This window comes from Hoplias malabaricus, chromosome 4 (genome assembly GCF_029633855.1).
Source record: "Hoplias malabaricus isolate fHopMal1 chromosome 4, fHopMal1.hap1, whole genome shotgun sequence".
Taxonomy (NCBI): Eukaryota; Metazoa; Chordata; class Actinopteri; order Characiformes; family Erythrinidae; genus Hoplias; species Hoplias malabaricus.
The window spans coordinates 3,031,668-3,049,575 of record NC_089803.1 but is presented as its reverse complement, the minus strand read 5'-3'; the positions used below and the strand labels follow the sequence as shown (position 1 = coordinate 3,049,575).

At 40.0% G+C, this 17,908-nt stretch overlaps 1 protein-coding gene across 1 annotated transcript in view; it reads left to right on the top strand.

Annotated features, from left to right (window-relative positions):
* The first annotated feature begins 5,959 nt into the window (after window positions 1–5,959).
* The window catches only part of LOC136694222 (NACHT, LRR and PYD domains-containing protein 3-like), a 39,827-nt gene continuing 27,878 nt past the window's right edge, over window positions 5,960–17,908 (top strand). The window contains exons 1-4 of the mRNA XM_066667616.1: window positions 5,960–7,491; window positions 7,546–7,860; window positions 14,461–14,634; window positions 16,898–17,068. Coding sequence (XP_066523713.1) covers window positions 5,975–7,491; window positions 7,546–7,860; window positions 14,461–14,634; window positions 16,898–17,068 — 2,177 coding nt within the window. The 5' untranslated portion in view covers window positions 5,960–5,974. The remainder of the gene's footprint in view (window positions 7,492–7,545; window positions 7,861–14,460; window positions 14,635–16,897; window positions 17,069–17,908) is intronic.

Sequence of the window (17,908 nt, the reverse complement as noted above, 5' to 3'; positions counted from 1 at the left end):
CACTACACAAGACCATTCTTTATCTCCACAGTACGTACTGAGTTTTTATCAGTTTATTAAATCTGTGTATTGAGTGTGTGACGGACGTTAGGAGGAAGTGAATTCCAGAAGCTGTGTGTGTACAGACTAAAGCAGTTCAACCAGTTTACCTCCATTTGTAACTGGACACCTGAAGGAAGGGTTTATGGATCCTGTAAATCAGCCGTGTGTGTAGTCTGTCTGAATAAACCCTACTGAAATAATCTGGGTTTGATTATGTGCTAGTCTTTTATTACCAGGTGATTCAGAATTCCAGTGGACAATGGTAGACACAACAGCAATTTGCTTAATTGAACACACACTTATAGTGAGGTCCCATTCATGGGAATTGAACAGGTAAATACAGACAGAAAGTCTAGTCCATGGTCAACCCCAAAGGCCACAGAGCGGGATGGTCAGATCAAATCAAGCTGAACTGAAGAAGTCTATTCCTTCACACTTCAGCGACTGCAGACAGCAGGAAATTCATGGCAAGAAATTTACTCAGACATTGGTTTGGTCATCACAGATGGAAACACACTTTTGGATGGTAAATAAAAACAAGGTGCAGGGATTTGGTGCTGCTCCCAAATTATTGCAGTTCACAAAATATAATACAAATACTACTACACAACGCACAAGTATAAACGTTCACATTGACGGTGGGTACTTGTGCAGGCTACAGAATAGGTTCTGCTTTTTTGTCAAACCAGAGGCAGTAATTGCCATTAGTCGGACATATCATTGGGAGATTCAGTGACAAGTTTTGCATCAGCCCCGAGGCCAGGGGTCAGAGATAGATCTGGACAAGTTTTGGCTGTGGGATGCTTTTGATCTGAGCTCACACTTAATCCTGCATCATGTGAATTCATCATTAATACAGATATAAACACAGATTTTAATCTCAGCTCAAAGACATCAATCTGTGATAAGTGCTAATGCTGGCCTTACACCAAATTATTTTTCAAGCAATTTCACTGTCGTGGACAAATTTCCAAAGTTCCAAAAATTTCCAAAGTGAGTTGCAGTGCACTGCCTTTGTCTTGTGTGAGGAAGTCAGTTCAGTTGTTTTAAGTCAGTCTTTTTTCCTCATCTTGACACGCCAATAAAATTAACAATAAACATCGTAAATGTTAATAAAGTACATATTAAGTAAAGTACTGTATTTAATGTACAAAACAGCTTAAATTTGGAGGGAATGTACATCTCACTCAGCACCCCTAACTTGCCAGTCCAATAATGCATCCCCATTGCATCGACTCTAAAGCAGGGGCCTCTTGAACAAGCAGCTGTATTTGACATGTTGGCAATGAGAAGGTGGAGTTTCAGACACTGTTAAATTGGCAGTGAAGTGGTGGTCACTAATAAGTAAAGGTGGTGTGGAGGATGAACTATTTCAACTCATCATTTGGAGCAGAGCCCCAACCCATGTTAGAGAGGGGAAAAACAGTACTGTAGGGGTACATTATTGTCACTAAATGTAAAAAAAAATATTAAGGTATTTTTAAGGTGCAATAGTGGTTTTAAAGTCTAGTTGTGTTCCCTATAGGTATATTACATCCTCTACTACAGAAGAAGATATGATTATAATACACAGGATAAAACTTCCTATGCCAATCCATTAGAGTTTCACCAAGTGCCCACCCATCTCTCTTCCTACTTGCAGCAACAAAGTGTCTGTTATCACCCATTGTTTATATCCTACACCTAACCGCTAAGATTGATGTGGCAGTTTATGATCATTACTGGACTTAAAATGTAGGGGTGCTGAGTGTGACATACAATTGGGGGTGACCATCATTTTTTCCTAATCAACCTCAAAGTAATTCCCTCCAAATATATTAAATACAATACATTTCAATGTTTATTGGTCATTTACAATGTCCATGTCACGATTTGCATGAGCAAATATTAAAGCATATTGCTATTCATCTATTGTCTGGTCCCAGACCCCACCCCCTCTGAGCTAGCTTTACAGCCCTACCATTATCTTAACTGTCAATAACCGTAAATTCACACTGGCCTCCCTAATGATTAAGGCTGTGCCTAGCCCCACTGGCACTGTTAATGCATTCTCAGTGCCACCAGTTCCATGTGATCTTTATGTGCTCCATCACCAAAAACCACAATAACAACTTCTGCAGTGTATTTCCCCAACAAGTCTAACCTTTCCTTATCCACAAGCTCTGACTAGACTTTTCAGCTGTTTCTGATAACTCCTTCACTGCTGCCCTTAACTTTTGGCCCCTGATGTCAAATTGCATAAGCAGGGATGTGGCATACTTAGTTACAAATCCCGTAACACTTATTTCCACTGGTCTTACATGAATCTCTGTAGGCTTTCATTATAGTATTTGCAGAATTACAAAATGCTTCAGAAGTCCTGAAGATTTAAAAAGACCGTAAAAATGGACAATTCACATAGAATATGGTACAATTACCTTCCCTAACTAAAGGCTCTGAATATATTCCCTTGAAGGTACCACCACAATGGCAGTTTTTTTTTTTGAGAGTTTGAGGAAATCTAGTTGCAGTCTTGTAATTAATGATACTGTGATATTTTGTGATACAGTGTTTGCAAAATCATAGTTTGCAGCTGAAAAAAAAAACTGTGACATTGTTTTAGATATGAGACACTTTAGTCTTTTAAAAGTCTTTTCAAAGTCGTCTTTTGTATGGTTAGCATAAGATTCTCTGATCTGATCCTTAAAGATCTGCGCTAAATACTAGTGTATGTATTAAAACCAACTGACTAGCCTGCTGCATTGCTTTTATTAATATTATTCACTATACCGCTTTATACCACACTACACTCATATATATCCCATAACAATGACAATACTCCACTATACTCCTCTATAACCTACTATACTACACTGCCTATCTATGCAATCCACTACTCCCCAGTACAGTTCTCTATCCTTCAGTACACACCACTGCACTCCATCATGCACCCAGATTCCTTGTCTTCCAAACTTTTCTAAAATCATTTGTGTAACACAATACACTGTATATGCTACAATACACTACACACCTATACATTCAACTACACCACATTATAAACCTTTATACACCTCTAGTCTTCTGAACTTCACTAAACTCCACTCCATTACACCCCACAATACTCCACTATATTCTACAATCTACTACATTCACTGAACTCCACTACCTCCTCCACACACCACTACAGTCATCTGCACACTTCTTACAACACAATATTCCACTAAGATCCTTTACACTTCTCTGTACTTCACTACCCTTCTCTACATCTATGTTCCATAGCACCCCACAATACTCCACTAAACTAGAATCCACTATATTCCACAACACTACACTAAAATCTACTTCATCTCACTACCCTCTGCTCTAAACTCCCTTGTACTCCACTACACTCCTTTACTCTTTCTAATTGAACAATGGGTATTAATCCTCAGCTGTTCAATTGTAGCAGTTAACTCTGAGTCTGCAACTAAGCAACACACTAACAATACCTAGGTTTGGAAATGGAAACAGTGAGCATATAAGGCAACATTCTTATAAACATACAAATTATTTGGATTCTTTCAAAATGTATAAATACACCTTCAGATTTTTAAATTAAACATTGCCATTCAAAGAAAGGAAAATAAGGAGAGCTCTTGAATAAAATGAGTTCTGAAAACAATATGGGAATATTCTTTTGACGCAGCTATACATTGAAATGACAATTGAAATAAAAAAAAAATAACTTTCTTTATAAACAAAGTTTGAAATGCATTTCTCCTGAAGTGCTGTATGTGTTAGTGTAAGATCATTATTCTACAATAAAATAACCAATGAAAATCTTAACGCTTTATTAATGAATGTGAGTAATGTGTTATTGTGAACGCACAGGGAGTAGTCCAGCCTTGTGTGACACGTAAAAACTCTACAATGGATCTTCAGAATTCCAGCTGTGCAGGAGGGACCTCTGACCAAACGTGAGTAACTTTACAGTAGAGATCATTAAGAGTGAAACTGGTTATTCTTCATGTTTTTTTTCACTGTTCATATCAGTATATTCTAAATATTATTACGGATTAGCTAACGACTAACCAAATTATGGAATCTGATAGACCATAGCAATGACCTTGAAAACATCTGGCGTGTCATCGCCATATGATTCCATATCAGCGCAACAGCAAACACCTTACAGCACCCTAGCAAACACTTAGCAAAACTCCAAGCAAACAACTAGTATTTCCTTCAGGAAATGTATTTCAGTTTAAAGGCGTTTATGGGAAAGTTGTTATGAAGTTATGAATGGCTTAGTTAAATTGAATTTAATAATTCCATTTTAATTTCACGGTACTGTTTGTGCTGTGTGTTATTAGATTAATACTCAGAATGATTAATTTAGCCCTTCCAATGAAAAACACATCAACCATTTCTAATTTTCTGTAGCACTGATTTCTTGTGCAGTCTCAGCAGGTGAAGAGGTTTACAGCCTGGATATAGTGTAGTAATAAAGTGTAGAAATATTTAAGGACATTTTCATTTTAGGCTTAAGACAATTTTATAATTCATATTTCAGATAAGAACAATCAGAATATGGAGTGGCATGGTGGTGCAGCAGGTAATGTTGCAGTCACACAACTCCAGGGACCTAGAGGTTGTGGGTTCAACTGCCACTCCGGGTTTCCTCCGGGTGACTGTGTGAGGAGTGTGGTGTGTCCTCCCTGTGTCCATGTGGGTTTCCTCCAGGTCCTCCGGTTTCCTCCCATGGTCCAAAAACACACGTTGGTAGGTGAATTGGCAACTCAAAAGTGTCCATAGGTGTGAGTGAATGTTTGAGTGTGTGTGTCGCACTGTGAAAGACTGGCACCCCCTCCAGGGCGTATTCCTGTCTTGCACCCAATGATTCTGGGTAGGCTCCGGACCCACGGCGACCCTGAACTGGATAAGGCTTACAGACAATTAATGAATTTTGACTTTTTGCAAATAGAATATAAAATCCTACACCATACAAAACCATTGTGTATGATATTTCCAGATTGCAGACACAGAGACCAACTTCTCCAGAACCCAGCTGTGTGTTGATGAAGAGTGAGGTGTCTTTACCTGACCCTCCTGCATTCAGTAAAGGAGAACCCAGCTGTGTGTCGATGAAGAGTGAGGTGTCTCTACCTGACCCTCCTGCATTCAGTAAAGAAAGAGAACCCAGCTGTGTGTCTATGAACAGTGAGGTGTCTCTACCCGACCTTCCTGCATTCAGTAAAGAAGGAGAACCCAGCTGTGTGTCTATGAACAGTGAGGTGTCTCTACCTGACCCTCCTGCATTCAGTAAAGGAGATCCCAGCTGTGTGTCTATGAAGAGTGAGGTGTCTCTACCTGACACTCCTGCATTAGGTACAGGAGGAGAACCCCACTGTATGGATGGATACTGGTGGTACCATCCAGTCAGCAGTGGAGCTGACTCACGGTAAATAATTCAATTTAGAGCACACACATTTCTGATGTTTTAAATTTTCCTGTCTTGTGAGTCCTGAATTTAACCTTCAGCAGTGAAGAACATGTCTAACACTAACTGTCCTCACTGGAACATTTTTTTAAAGAGTTGAGTTTCCAATGTAAACAGGTTTATAGAGTTTCAATCTGTGGTACAGACAGGCTCTGCACTTAAAATGGTTTAATCAATATAAAATGCTTTTTGTGGTAAAAGCCAAGCTTTATTAAAAACGGATTTAACTGCCCCCATTCCTACACCGATTTAAAGTTGATTGAACATCCAGTTTCTTAGTTACCTGCATTATCATCTGTCAGAGGCAATGTGGTTATGTTATTATTGTAATGCACTATTGATGTTGGTGTTTCTGTGTTGGCCTCCATCAGTCAGCGCTCCACCAGAACAGGATCACAGAAAAACTCTCTGCAGGAGGGAACTGGAAGATCTGATGATAATGATCTGCCCACAGTTTTACAGAGACACAAAACCAACATGAAGAGCATGTACAAGAACTTATTTGAAGGAATCAGAACCCCAGAGAATAAAATCCTCCTGAACAGTGTTTACACCCAGCTCTACATCATCAAGGGAGAGAGTGAAGGAGTGAATGAAGAACATGAGGTTTTACAGATGAAGAAAACACCCAGGAGACACCAGCAGAACGCTCCAATCCACTGCTCAGACATCTTTAAACCTCTACAAAGTCATGATTGGGGGGTGACGGCTGGAGATCTCAGACTCAGAGACAGAAAAGAGGATAAAGGAGCAGAAGTGAAGAGACTCAGAAATGTTCTGACTAAAGGCATCGCTGGAATTGGAAAATCTGTCTCTGTGCACAAGTTCATTCTGGACTGGGCTGAAGGAGCAGCCAATCAGGAGGTAGATCTCATGTTTGTGCTTCCGTTCCGGGAGCTGAACTTGATTAAAGATGATCAGTACAGTCTTCATGGACTTCTGTGTGCCTTCCATCCTGAGCTCAGAGATCTGGACCCAGAGATATATCACCAGCTCAGAGCTGTGTTTATATTTGATGGTCTGGATGAAAGCAGAGTTCCACTGGACTTTGAACAGTGTGAGAAAGTGTCTGACATCACCATGACATCATCAGTGGGTGTGTTAATGACAAACCTCATCAGAGGTGATCTGCTTCCCTCTGCTCAAATCTGGATCACCTCCCGACCAGCATCAGCCAATCAGATCCCTCCTCTGTACATCCACCGTGTGACAGAAATTCAGGGATTCACTGACCCCCAGAAGAAGGAGTACTTCAGGAAGAGAATCAGGGACCAAGCCCAAGCCCAGAAGATCATCTCCCACATTAAGAGAGTGAGGAGCCTCCACATCATGTGCCACATTCCCGTCTTCTGCTGGATCTCAGCCACTGTTCTTCAGAGAATCATCACACAGAGTCACTCAGAGATCCCTAAAACTCTGACTGAAATGTACTCACACTTCCTGCTCACTCAGACAAACATGAAAAATGAGAAGTATGAGGAGAAAGATGAGAGAGACCCAAAGAAACTGCTGGAGTCCAACAGAACTGAGCTTCTGAAACTGGCTGAACTGGCTTTCACACAGCTGCTGAAAGGCAATTTGATGTTCTATGAAGAGGACCTGAGAGAGAGCAGCATTGATGTCACTGAGGCCTCAGTGTATTCTGGGATCTTCACTGAGATCTTAAGGGAGGAGTGTGTGATCCACCAGAGGAAGGTCTACTGCTTTGTTCATCTAAGTTTTCAGGAGTTCCTGGCTGCTGTCTTTGTGTTTCACTGCTATGAGAACAACATCATGGAGTCACTGCAGTGTTTTACAGCATGTTCTGAAAAGTTGCCTGAGAATGTTCCTTTGGAAGATCTTCTGAAGGGAGCAGTAGATAAAGCTGTAGCATGTCAGAATGGAGGTCTGGATCTGTTCCTCCGGTTCCTGCTGGGACTCTCACTGGAGTCTAATCAGAGTCTCCTACAGGGTCTACTGACCCCAACACACAGCACCTCAATGAAAATAAAAATGTACTTCAAGAACCTATTCAAAAACAATGAGGTTAGCCAGACACAAACACAAAGCAACACAAAGAAAACCACAGGGTACATCAAGGACCTAATCAAAGGAGATCAACACATCTCAACTGAGAGATCCATCAACCTGTTCCTGTGTCTGTCTGAGATGAAGGACCAGTCTCTCTCCAGAGAGATTGAGGAGTATCTACACTCAGAGAAACACTCAGTAGTGGAGCTCTCTCCTGGACAGTGTTCAGCTGTAGCCTGCATGCTTCTGACCTCAGAGGAGGAACTGGATGAACTGGACCTGAGTAAATACAACACATCAGAGGAGGGTTTTAGGAGACTTATCCCAGCTGTGACTGTGTGCAGAAAAGCTCGGTGAGTATTAGATTTACATTAGTGTAATTTCACTCTGTTATTTTTATATTATAGTTCTTATAGTATATGATAATTGTGGTTGAATGTTTAAACATTCCATGTTCCAAGAGCCAGTTTCAGTTGGAAAAATGTGGAGACCTCCCTCTCACCAGCCACTGCTTCCAGCTCCTCCAGGGGTATACAGAGGTATTCCCAGGCCAGTCGAGACATGTAGTCTCTCCAGCATGTTCTGGGTCTTCCCCCCCATTGGACATGCCCTATAAACCTCACCAGGAATGCATCCAGGAGGCATCCAGACCAGGGAAAGTCCAGACACCTTGTGGAGAAAACTCATTTCAGCCACTTGTGCCCGCGATCTCATTATTTCGGTCACTACCCAAAGCTCATGATTATAGGTGAGGGTTGGGACGTAGATTGAACGGTAAATCGAGAGCTTTGCTTTTCTGCTCAGCTCTCTCTTTACCACAATGGACCGGCACAGAGTCCGCATTACTGCAGACGCTGCACGCTGCACGCTGCACATGTTGACTGGTTGAGCAAACTCCCACGAACCCTCCAGGATCCTAGCGAGGGTGAAGAACTGTTTCTGTGTTCCACGACTGGGGCAGAATCCGCATTGTTTCTCCTGAATCTGAGGTTCAACTATCAGTCAGACTCTCTTCTCCAGTACCCCCACATAGACCTTACCGGGGAGGCTGAGGAGTGTGATATAGTTGGAACATACCCTCCAATCCCCCTTCTTAAAAATGGGAACCACCACCCAGGTCTGCCAGTCCAGAGGCACTGCCCCAGATTTCCATGCGATGTTGCAAAGACATGTCAGCCAGGACAGCCCCACAACATCCCGGGGGGTCCATCACCGAGTGCGCGGATTGCCACCTCAACAGGCACCAACAACCCTACAGCCACAGCTCTGTTCAGCCACCTCAACAATGGAAAGTGACACATTCAAATCCAATGTCAATGGTCTCCCCTGGGATGCAGTCAAAGCTCTGCCAGGTGTGGGAGTTGAAGATCTTTCTGACAGGTTCCTATGCCAAACATTCCCAGCAAACACTCAACACACATGTGGGCCTGCCAGGTCTGTCCGGCATCCTTATCCGCCATTTTATCCAACTCACCACTCACCAGGTGGTAATCAGTTGACAGCTCAGCACCTCTCTTCACCCGATTGTCCAGAACATATGGCTGCAGGTCAGATTATACGACTATAAAGTCGATCATCGAAATGTGGCCTAAGATATACTGATGCCAGGTGTACTTGTGGACACCCTTATGCTCGAACATGGTGTTCGTAATGGATAAACTGTGATGGGCACAGAAATCCAATAACTGAACACCACTCAGTTTCAGATCAGCGGGGCCATTCCTCCCAGTCATGCCCCTCCAGGTCCCATTGTTATTGCCCACATGAGCGTTTAAGTCCCCCAGCAGAACAATGTCCCCAGAATGAGTACTCTCCAGCGCCAATTCTAGGGTCCCCAAGAAGGCCAGGTATTCTGAACTGCTGTTTGGTGCATAAGCACAAACAACCATCAGAGCCCTTTCCCCAACCCGAAGGCGCAGGAAATTACCCTCTCGTCCACTGGGGTAAACACCAACGTACAGGTGCTAAGCTGGGGGGCTATGAGTAACCCCACTTCTTTCGTACGCTTCTCACCCTGGGCAAATCCAGAGTGAATGCCAGGGTCCCAGCCCTCGGCTGCCACCCGGTCTACATTGCACCAGACCCAGAATACTACCTCTCCCACAGGTGGTTAGCACATGGTAGAGTGAACCCATGTTGCTCTTTGGGCTGAGCCCAGCCGGACCCCATGAGTAAAAGTCCATCCACCAGGCACTCACTGAGGAGCCCCTCACCCAGGCCTGGCTCCAGGGTGGGGCCCCGGTAACCCTACTCCGGGCAAGGGAAGCTGTGTCCTTGTTATATTTTTCATCTGGGTCTTTATGGATCACTCTTTGTCTGGCCCATCACCTAAGATCAATTTGCCTTGGGAGACCCTTCCAGGGGCTATTGCCCCCGACAACATAGCTCCTAGGCTCACACAGGCATGCCAACCCCTCCACCACGTTAAGTTGATGCAGGAAGGGGAAAAAATAAATTATCAGATTTAATTTGAAATCTTGCTGACTTTCCAGTTAAACCTGGTTCAGCAGCAGCAAAAAAATCTTGGCATCATAAGATCAGAAATGCCTTATCCCTGCAGCATGCTTGACTATTGTAACTGTCTGTACTATGACTATTGTAACTGTCTGTAACTACTGTAACTGTCAGGATGCTCCAGCATAAATATAAGTGAAATTCAGCTAGTTCAAAATGCTGCAGCCAGGGTCCTAACTAAAACTAGAGAATTTTAACATATCAGCACAGTTCTATCATCACTTAATTGCCTGCCTGTTAAATCCTGTATTAAATACAAAATTTTGTTATTAACATATAAAGCCCTTCATGGGCTCGCTTCTGAGTACCTTCAAGATACTATTTCCTATTATGAGCCTCCATGACTGCTTAGATCACAGAGTACAGGATTTTTAATAGTTGCCAGAATTCAGAAGGCCTCAGCTGGGAGAAGAGCTTTTTCTTATAAAGCTCCTCAACTCTGGAATGATCTTCCAGAAAATGTTTGGGATTCAGACACAGCCGCAATCTTCAAATCTACGCAAAAAATGTATTTGTTTAATTTACCGCGACCCTGAATTGGATAAGCGGTTACAGATAATGAATGAATGAATAATTTATCTTTTGGTAGTTAATGCTCCCCATAGATAAAGGCTGCAGATCCAGGGGTTCCATGGACACAGGGAATTATAGTAAACTGAGATGCTGGTGTCGTCCGCCGCTTCACACGATCACTCAGGTTTGTTGACGGTGGAGCGGAGGGATACCAGTGTTTCAGGAAGCTCCCACGTCTCTGTGTCCTACTGGTTTTCTCATTTTAGTTAAAGCTGTCATAGTCAGATTTGCCAGAGTCATTAGCCACACTCTGGAAATGTTCACATTCACTCAAACAAATCAAATTAACTCCATCCTTCTACCTTTTTCTGAGTAAACGACCGACCACCTGTCTGTCTTGACACTGATGGATGACTGCCGAGCTCCTGCTCTAGTTACCGCCACTTGCCTTAGACTAGCTTCCCACTCCCTACCCTGAAGTTTTCATGGATTTCTTTCGCCAATCCACCTATCAACATGTGTTTTTGGAGTGTGGGCAGAAACCTGAACACCCGGAGGAAATCCACGTGCACACAGGGAGAACACACCACACTCCTCACAGACAGTCACCCAAAGCAGGACTTGAACCCACAACCTCCAGGTCCCTGGAGCTGTGACAGAGACACTACCTGCTGCATCACTGTGCCACCACCTACACTACTATTAATAAGAGTAATAATATCATTTTCATTGCTTGGTTCCTCCCAAGGATTCTTCCTCAGTTCTGAGGGAGTTTTTCCTCGCCACTCTCACCCCTGGCTTGCTCACCTGGGGAGTTTATATTTAATGTTAAAACTTCTGTTCTGTCTATACTGAAATTCTGTGAATCTGCTTTGTGAAAACATCAGTTGTAAAAAGCACTATACAAATAAATTTTGTTTGACAGACAGATGGACAGACAGAAAGCGCTAACCGAAGAAAAATTTCAATTCGTGGTGGCAGGCTGCAACTCTAGAGTTCGTCAAAGAGCTAGCTCCACCAATTCTGCTTACTTTAATATTATCACTATTGAATTGTGTGTCGAATGACAGAGCTGTTAAAACAAGATATATTTAAGGTTTATTTTCAATGAGTTTGTTGTCCACTGACTGGGTGTGATATTACAGAGCAGAAATACAGACTATCTTTATAACAGACTGCAGAGCAAATCTGCTGTTTTGAGTTCGGTGTAGAAATCTGAAGGAAAATAAGCAGAAAGAGCCCTGGAGCTCTTGGCTGCTGAAATAGGAAGGATCAAGGCTAAAATAAAATAAAGCTACTAGTTTAAGGTATTATAACTCGATCAGATGCAAAGGAGACAAGTAGGTTTATTGTGTACAAAAAGGAACAAACACAAGAAAAGACAAGAGTCACAAAGGACCAAGGCATAACATGAAGCACAAGTATAAAAATGCACAAGGAATTTAACAATAAATAAATAAATAAATAATGGGACCAATAGGTAACCATGGCTACTGACCACTCCCAGGTGCAGCATTTGTCCAGGATGAGGAAAGGGAGGAGCAAAGAGGAGCCAATAGCAAAACAACATCAGTGACTGGAGCATGAGGGAAGTTTAGAGAGCAAAATAAGGCAAGATATTACAGAGCACACAGGGCAGGGGAGAACATGACATGCTCAGATGTAATAGATACTATTGCATTTATATCTGTTCCATAAGAAACAAAAAATCAGATCCACTAATGTGATTGCCCATGAAAATGTGACACCATCAAACCATTAAAAGTATTTAAACAAAGGCCATGAATAAAATAAAAGGACGATACATTGAATTGCTATATAATTATGGTCTGCTTGTGCATTGTTAGGTTATATATTACTAAAAATATAAAGCTGAAAAAAATATTAGTATATTTTTTATGTCAGTATATTCCAGGTATTAGTAAGTTCCATGCCTTATTTCTTCAGAAGATTTTACTATGTAAACTGTACAAGTGCATCTTGGTTAATTTATATCAAGAGTTAATATTTTGCCCAGAAACTTGGGATTTGCTATTTTCTCAATTAAAGCTTTCACTACATATTTAAAGGAAGCTTTATAGTGCTTTTTTAACCTCTGAAAAAAATACTAATATTATAAGTTGTTTTTGACTGCTGACACTGGTGCTGCAGGTAGTGTTTCTGTCACAGAGCTCCAGGGTCCTGGAGGTTGCAGGTTCAAACCCCGCTCCGGCTGACTGTCTGTGAGGAGTGTGGTGTGTTCTTGCTGTGTCCAAGTGGTGTTTTTGGACCATGGGAAACCGGAGCTCCCGGAGGAAACCCCAAAAGCGTCCACAGGTGTGAGTGTGTGTCGCCCTGTGAAGGTCTGGCACCCTCTCCTGTTTGTGTTCCTGCCTTGTGCCCAGTGATTCCGGGTAGGCTTCGGACCCACTGCCTTTTAAGGGCACAGGATTATAAGGACTTTATTTAACCTCATTCACATTATTGCAATGAGTTATATATTTGCATTAGTTAAGGAGCTGTGAAAAGACACTTAGTCTTTTAACAATTGCTCAGTGTAGGGAAAATACCAGTGCAGTGCTAGACTCTTGTCACCTGCTGCCAGTGAAATTTAGGGCTTATTTTAAAGAGCTGCTGCTTTCCCATAAAGTCTTACATAGTTAAGCTCTTGAATGCATTCGTGAATGTTATGTGAAGTCCACATAAAATTGCCAGGCCACCGAGTCCACTAATCAGGGGCTTTTGGTCATTTCCAAGAGTAAACTGAGGTGAAAACTGCATTTACTTGATCCTCAACCTGAATTGTGGAACAGTGTTCACCTTGATATCAGTGAACGTTTATTCCACATCGTTTAAAATGCAAGTAAAACTCATTTTTACTCTCAAGGGTTTATGAGCTGGGATAAAGAGAAAGTGATCCAGCTATTAGGTTGGGTCATTGTGTTGTGTTGTTTTATTTTAATGGATGATGTTAATTTTTTGTATTAATAATTGTTATGAAGCAAATTTTAGCCTTGTATATTGTTTACTCACTCCCTTATATTGTAAGGAAAGACTAAGGGCTTATCAAATTCTGTTTAGCATTTTGCCAATCTCAAATATTCAGATTGATTGGATAAAGACATACCAAATATTAATTTTACCACTAGGAGGAGGCAAGCTCTCATTTTTGACATCATAAGCTAAAGCCATGAACACCATCATGTTGAGGCAGAAAATGCACTCTAAAATTTTGGAAGTACATAGATGAATAGTTTAAACAGGGAATAAAATAATTATTTCTTAAACTAATTTTAAACAAATCTCATACAATATTAACATACTGCTTATTTAACATTTAAATGTTGTATAAATTATATATAAAGGAAATATTTATATTTTTTATGATTCTGCTACATTACATATGAACATAAATGCAAACTAATTAAATTAGCTGAGTCATATTAATTCAGATTTACTTCAAAGAATAATGCCTATAAGTAAATGCCACTGTTGTATGCCCCCACCTTTACTTCAGCCTGGACAACAGTAAAGGTCAAAAATTATTTTTCTGTTCTGAATAACAGCTGATTATAAGGGTTCTTACAGATAATATTGTTACTGAGAATTCAATTTAAAAATCATTTTTTTATGATTAACTTAATTAGACATGCAATTTTATTTAATCTGAATTTAATCTGTTCATTTACGACAAGCCAATCACTGATGTTTATAGAACCTGTATCAACTGGAGATCAAAAATTGACCAGTGTGAAAGTGTGATCAGAAAAATGAAACAGTCACCATTTCAATAATCTGTTGTTGAAGCATTATTCATTAACAATATATTAGAACATTTTCTACTGAAACTCATGAGGATGAAACCTATTAAAGAGATTTATAAAAAATCTTTGATGCATGACATTATATTTCCAGTTTTAATGGCTGTATGTATTAATGTTTTGCAGACTAGCTATGTGCAATCTGGGAGACAGAGCCTGTGAAATTCTGAGTTTAGCTCTACAGTCAGTAAACTCCTCCCTGAAAGAGCTGGACCTCAGTAACAATGACCTGCAGGATTCAGGAGTCGAGCTGCTTTCTCCTGGACTGAAGAGCTCACACTGTAACCTGGAGACTCTTAGGTAAGATTTGTGTCACACTCTCACACTTGTGGATACTTTTGAGTGGCCTAACGTGTGTTTTTGGACCGTGGGAGAAAACCGGAGCACCTGGAGGAAACCCATGCAGACACGGGGAGAACACACCACACTCCTCACAGACAGTCACCCGGAGCGGGACTCGAACCCACAAACTCCAGGACCCTGAAGCTGCTCCACCATGCCTCCCTCAATAAACTATTATTAGGAGCAATTTTGATTTATAATTTAGTAGCAAATATGATCCTCAAAAATATTAAATCTGTTAAGAATTATTATATATTTGAAGCTAGATTTGATATTCAAATATATAATTGTGGTATGTATTATATGTTTGCAGATTATCTAGGTGTAATCTTGGAAACAGAGCATGTAAAACTCTGATCTCCGCTCTACAATCAGTAAACTCCTCCCTGAAAGAGCTGGACCTCAGTAACAATGACCTGCAGGATTCAGGAGTGGAGTTGCTCTCTGGTGGACTGAAGAGTGCATTCTATAAACTGAAGGCTCTCAGGTGAGATTTGTGCAAATTCATTCCCTTTACTGAGTTCGTCTTATTTTTGTCATTCTTAGTTTTAGCTCATCACTGTACACTAACTGTTTAGCCAGTATATACAATCTCTTAATTTAGCCTCATTTACAGCTCATAATATTTAGCCTATGGATGTACTTTAATTACATTTACTGTAACACATATACACATGGTAACAAATACAAAACTGAGCACAGGTTGACTCATTATAGTTAGCATTCTAAAGTCCCATCAGAAAACTACATTTTAATATAATATAACCCAAATATTAGGATTTTATATTATTGTCTCTTAATAAGGTCTTATTCTTTGTCCTAATTTTAAACAAACCTTAATTTTTGAAACCGTTTCAATTATTGAATTTAAATAAGAAACAGATATCCCCAGTACTTTTACATAACTACAGTTCATTATGGTTTTAGCTGGACTAAACCTACACTGACTTTCTCTAATTCTGTGTAAATTTTACTCATATCTGATTCAGTGTAAATCTACATCATCAATCACAGTGGAAAAGTATGTATATGCAAATTGATTGGTTTAATGAAGTCTATGTATCTAAGGAACACCCAAAATAAAATCAAGCAATAGACAAGCCTATGTGCAGAAAATGACAAAACTGGGCCAAGGGTGGACAAATGGCATGGAAAGAAAATGCAAAACAAAGACAAAATCTCATGGTCAGATTCATGAGGGAAAACCGATTAGCTACAAAAGAGAACAGACAATAACAAGGGCAATGATAGGACAGGATGTCACATAGGGAAATTAAGCCCAAATAAGTCAGTCAAAATTTATGCTTTGGGAATTCTTTACCAATTCAGATTTTAATGCCAGTAATAGCATGTGTGCTTTTAATCTAGAGAGGGGTTTACTGTTAAAATATATTTATATTTGAAAATAAATTGATATTAATTATATATTTTTAACTAAAACATTTACAAATGCAACTTGTAAGTGCTGAGGAGATCAGACCTATCTTACCAGTTTAAAAATTAACTTAGCCTAGCAGCTATGGAATTAATACACATTTATTTTATTATACAGTCTTTATTTCTGGAATATCACAAAAATCACTCTGTTTTCTACTTATGTCAAAAAGTTCAGAATACAATTTCAGTAAATATATAATAGCATATTCAACAAATCTATACAATTAGCAGAAACACTAGACAATTAATGAATAGATTAATTCATTAATCCATTTATTGTCCAAGTAAGAATAAGCATCATGGATTCCCACAGAATGCCTGACCCAAAAATTTCTTGTTTCAGTTCCAATATTACCACTTGGGTTTGGAAACCCACCATTAAACCTAAACTACCAACAATGGAAAAATACACTTTCTAAATCAAACTATGGAGCCAGATTTATGCATTACTTCTTAATGTAAGATTTAATGCAAGCTCTGTAAATTTGTAAATGGCTCCAACTTTTTATTTAGTGTTAAGCAGACACTTTAAACCATGTTAGTCAGAAATATAATTGTTTGCCAGTGAGTCAGGCTGTATCTCAGCAGGATATGAAGGACTGACTATTGTGAAAGTGAGGTTGGAAAACAACACTCTATCATTAAGAGCATTTTTCATTTATGACTAAGTAGAGAAAATGAATCTCATGAAGATGAAAATTTTCAAGAGCTGGTTATAAATTCTCTGATGCTTGATTTCATATTCCTATTTATAATTTAAGTACTATATATTATTTGTTTGCAGATTAGCTAGATGTAATCTGGGGAACAGAGCCTGTGAAACACTCAGCTCAGCTCTACAATCAGCGAACTCCCTGAAAGAGCTGGACCTCAGTAACAATGACCTGCAGGATTCAGGAGTGGAGCTGCTCTCTGCTGGACTGAAGAGTTCACTCTGTAAACTGGAGACTCTCAGGTGAGATTTGTATTAATTCATTTCCTCTTCTTGTGTTCATCTAATTTTTGTCATTTTCTGTTTTAGCTCGTCAGTGAATACCAACTGTTTAGCCAGTATATACAATCTCTTAATTTATCCTCATTGACTGCTGTTAATTTTTTCCCATGGATGTATTTTAATTGCATATAGTGTAACAAATATACACATGGTAACAAAACTGCGCACAGATTGTCTCATCATATTTATCATTCTAAAGTACCATCAAAAAACTACATTTAATATAATACAGCCCAAATATTAGGATTATATATTATTGTCTATTAATGAGGTCTTATTGTTTGTTTTAATTTTAAACACACCTTAAAATTTGTTTTTGAATAAGAAACTGCTCCCCACTTTTACAGTTGCTACATTACTGGAGTTTAAGTTCATTAAGTTCATCTGGAGGGAGGATGGAGACAGTGGATGTATCTGCAAGGAATTTCTTATAAATAGAGACAAAACCAAATACAACACAACAAAAGCAGGACACTGTGGACACAAACTAGAATATACTGAAACAGAAAGCAACCATGAACTGCTGTTGACATACATGAACCACAAAGACGCAAAAACACACATCTACCCACAAGACCAGATAAGGGACCACTAAAACAAAGGGGCTTTATATACACAGGAGCACAAATAAGGAAGGATTACAAAGGAGACACAGGTGGAAACACTGATTACAAGGCAGGACTAAGGCGGGGCTAGTGTGGAGACAAGTGAGGAGCCCGGAAAAAATAAAAACAGAGACCAGGGAAACTGGAACATGGAACATGAAAGGAAAACAAGGAACAAGGCAAAATTGTGACACCT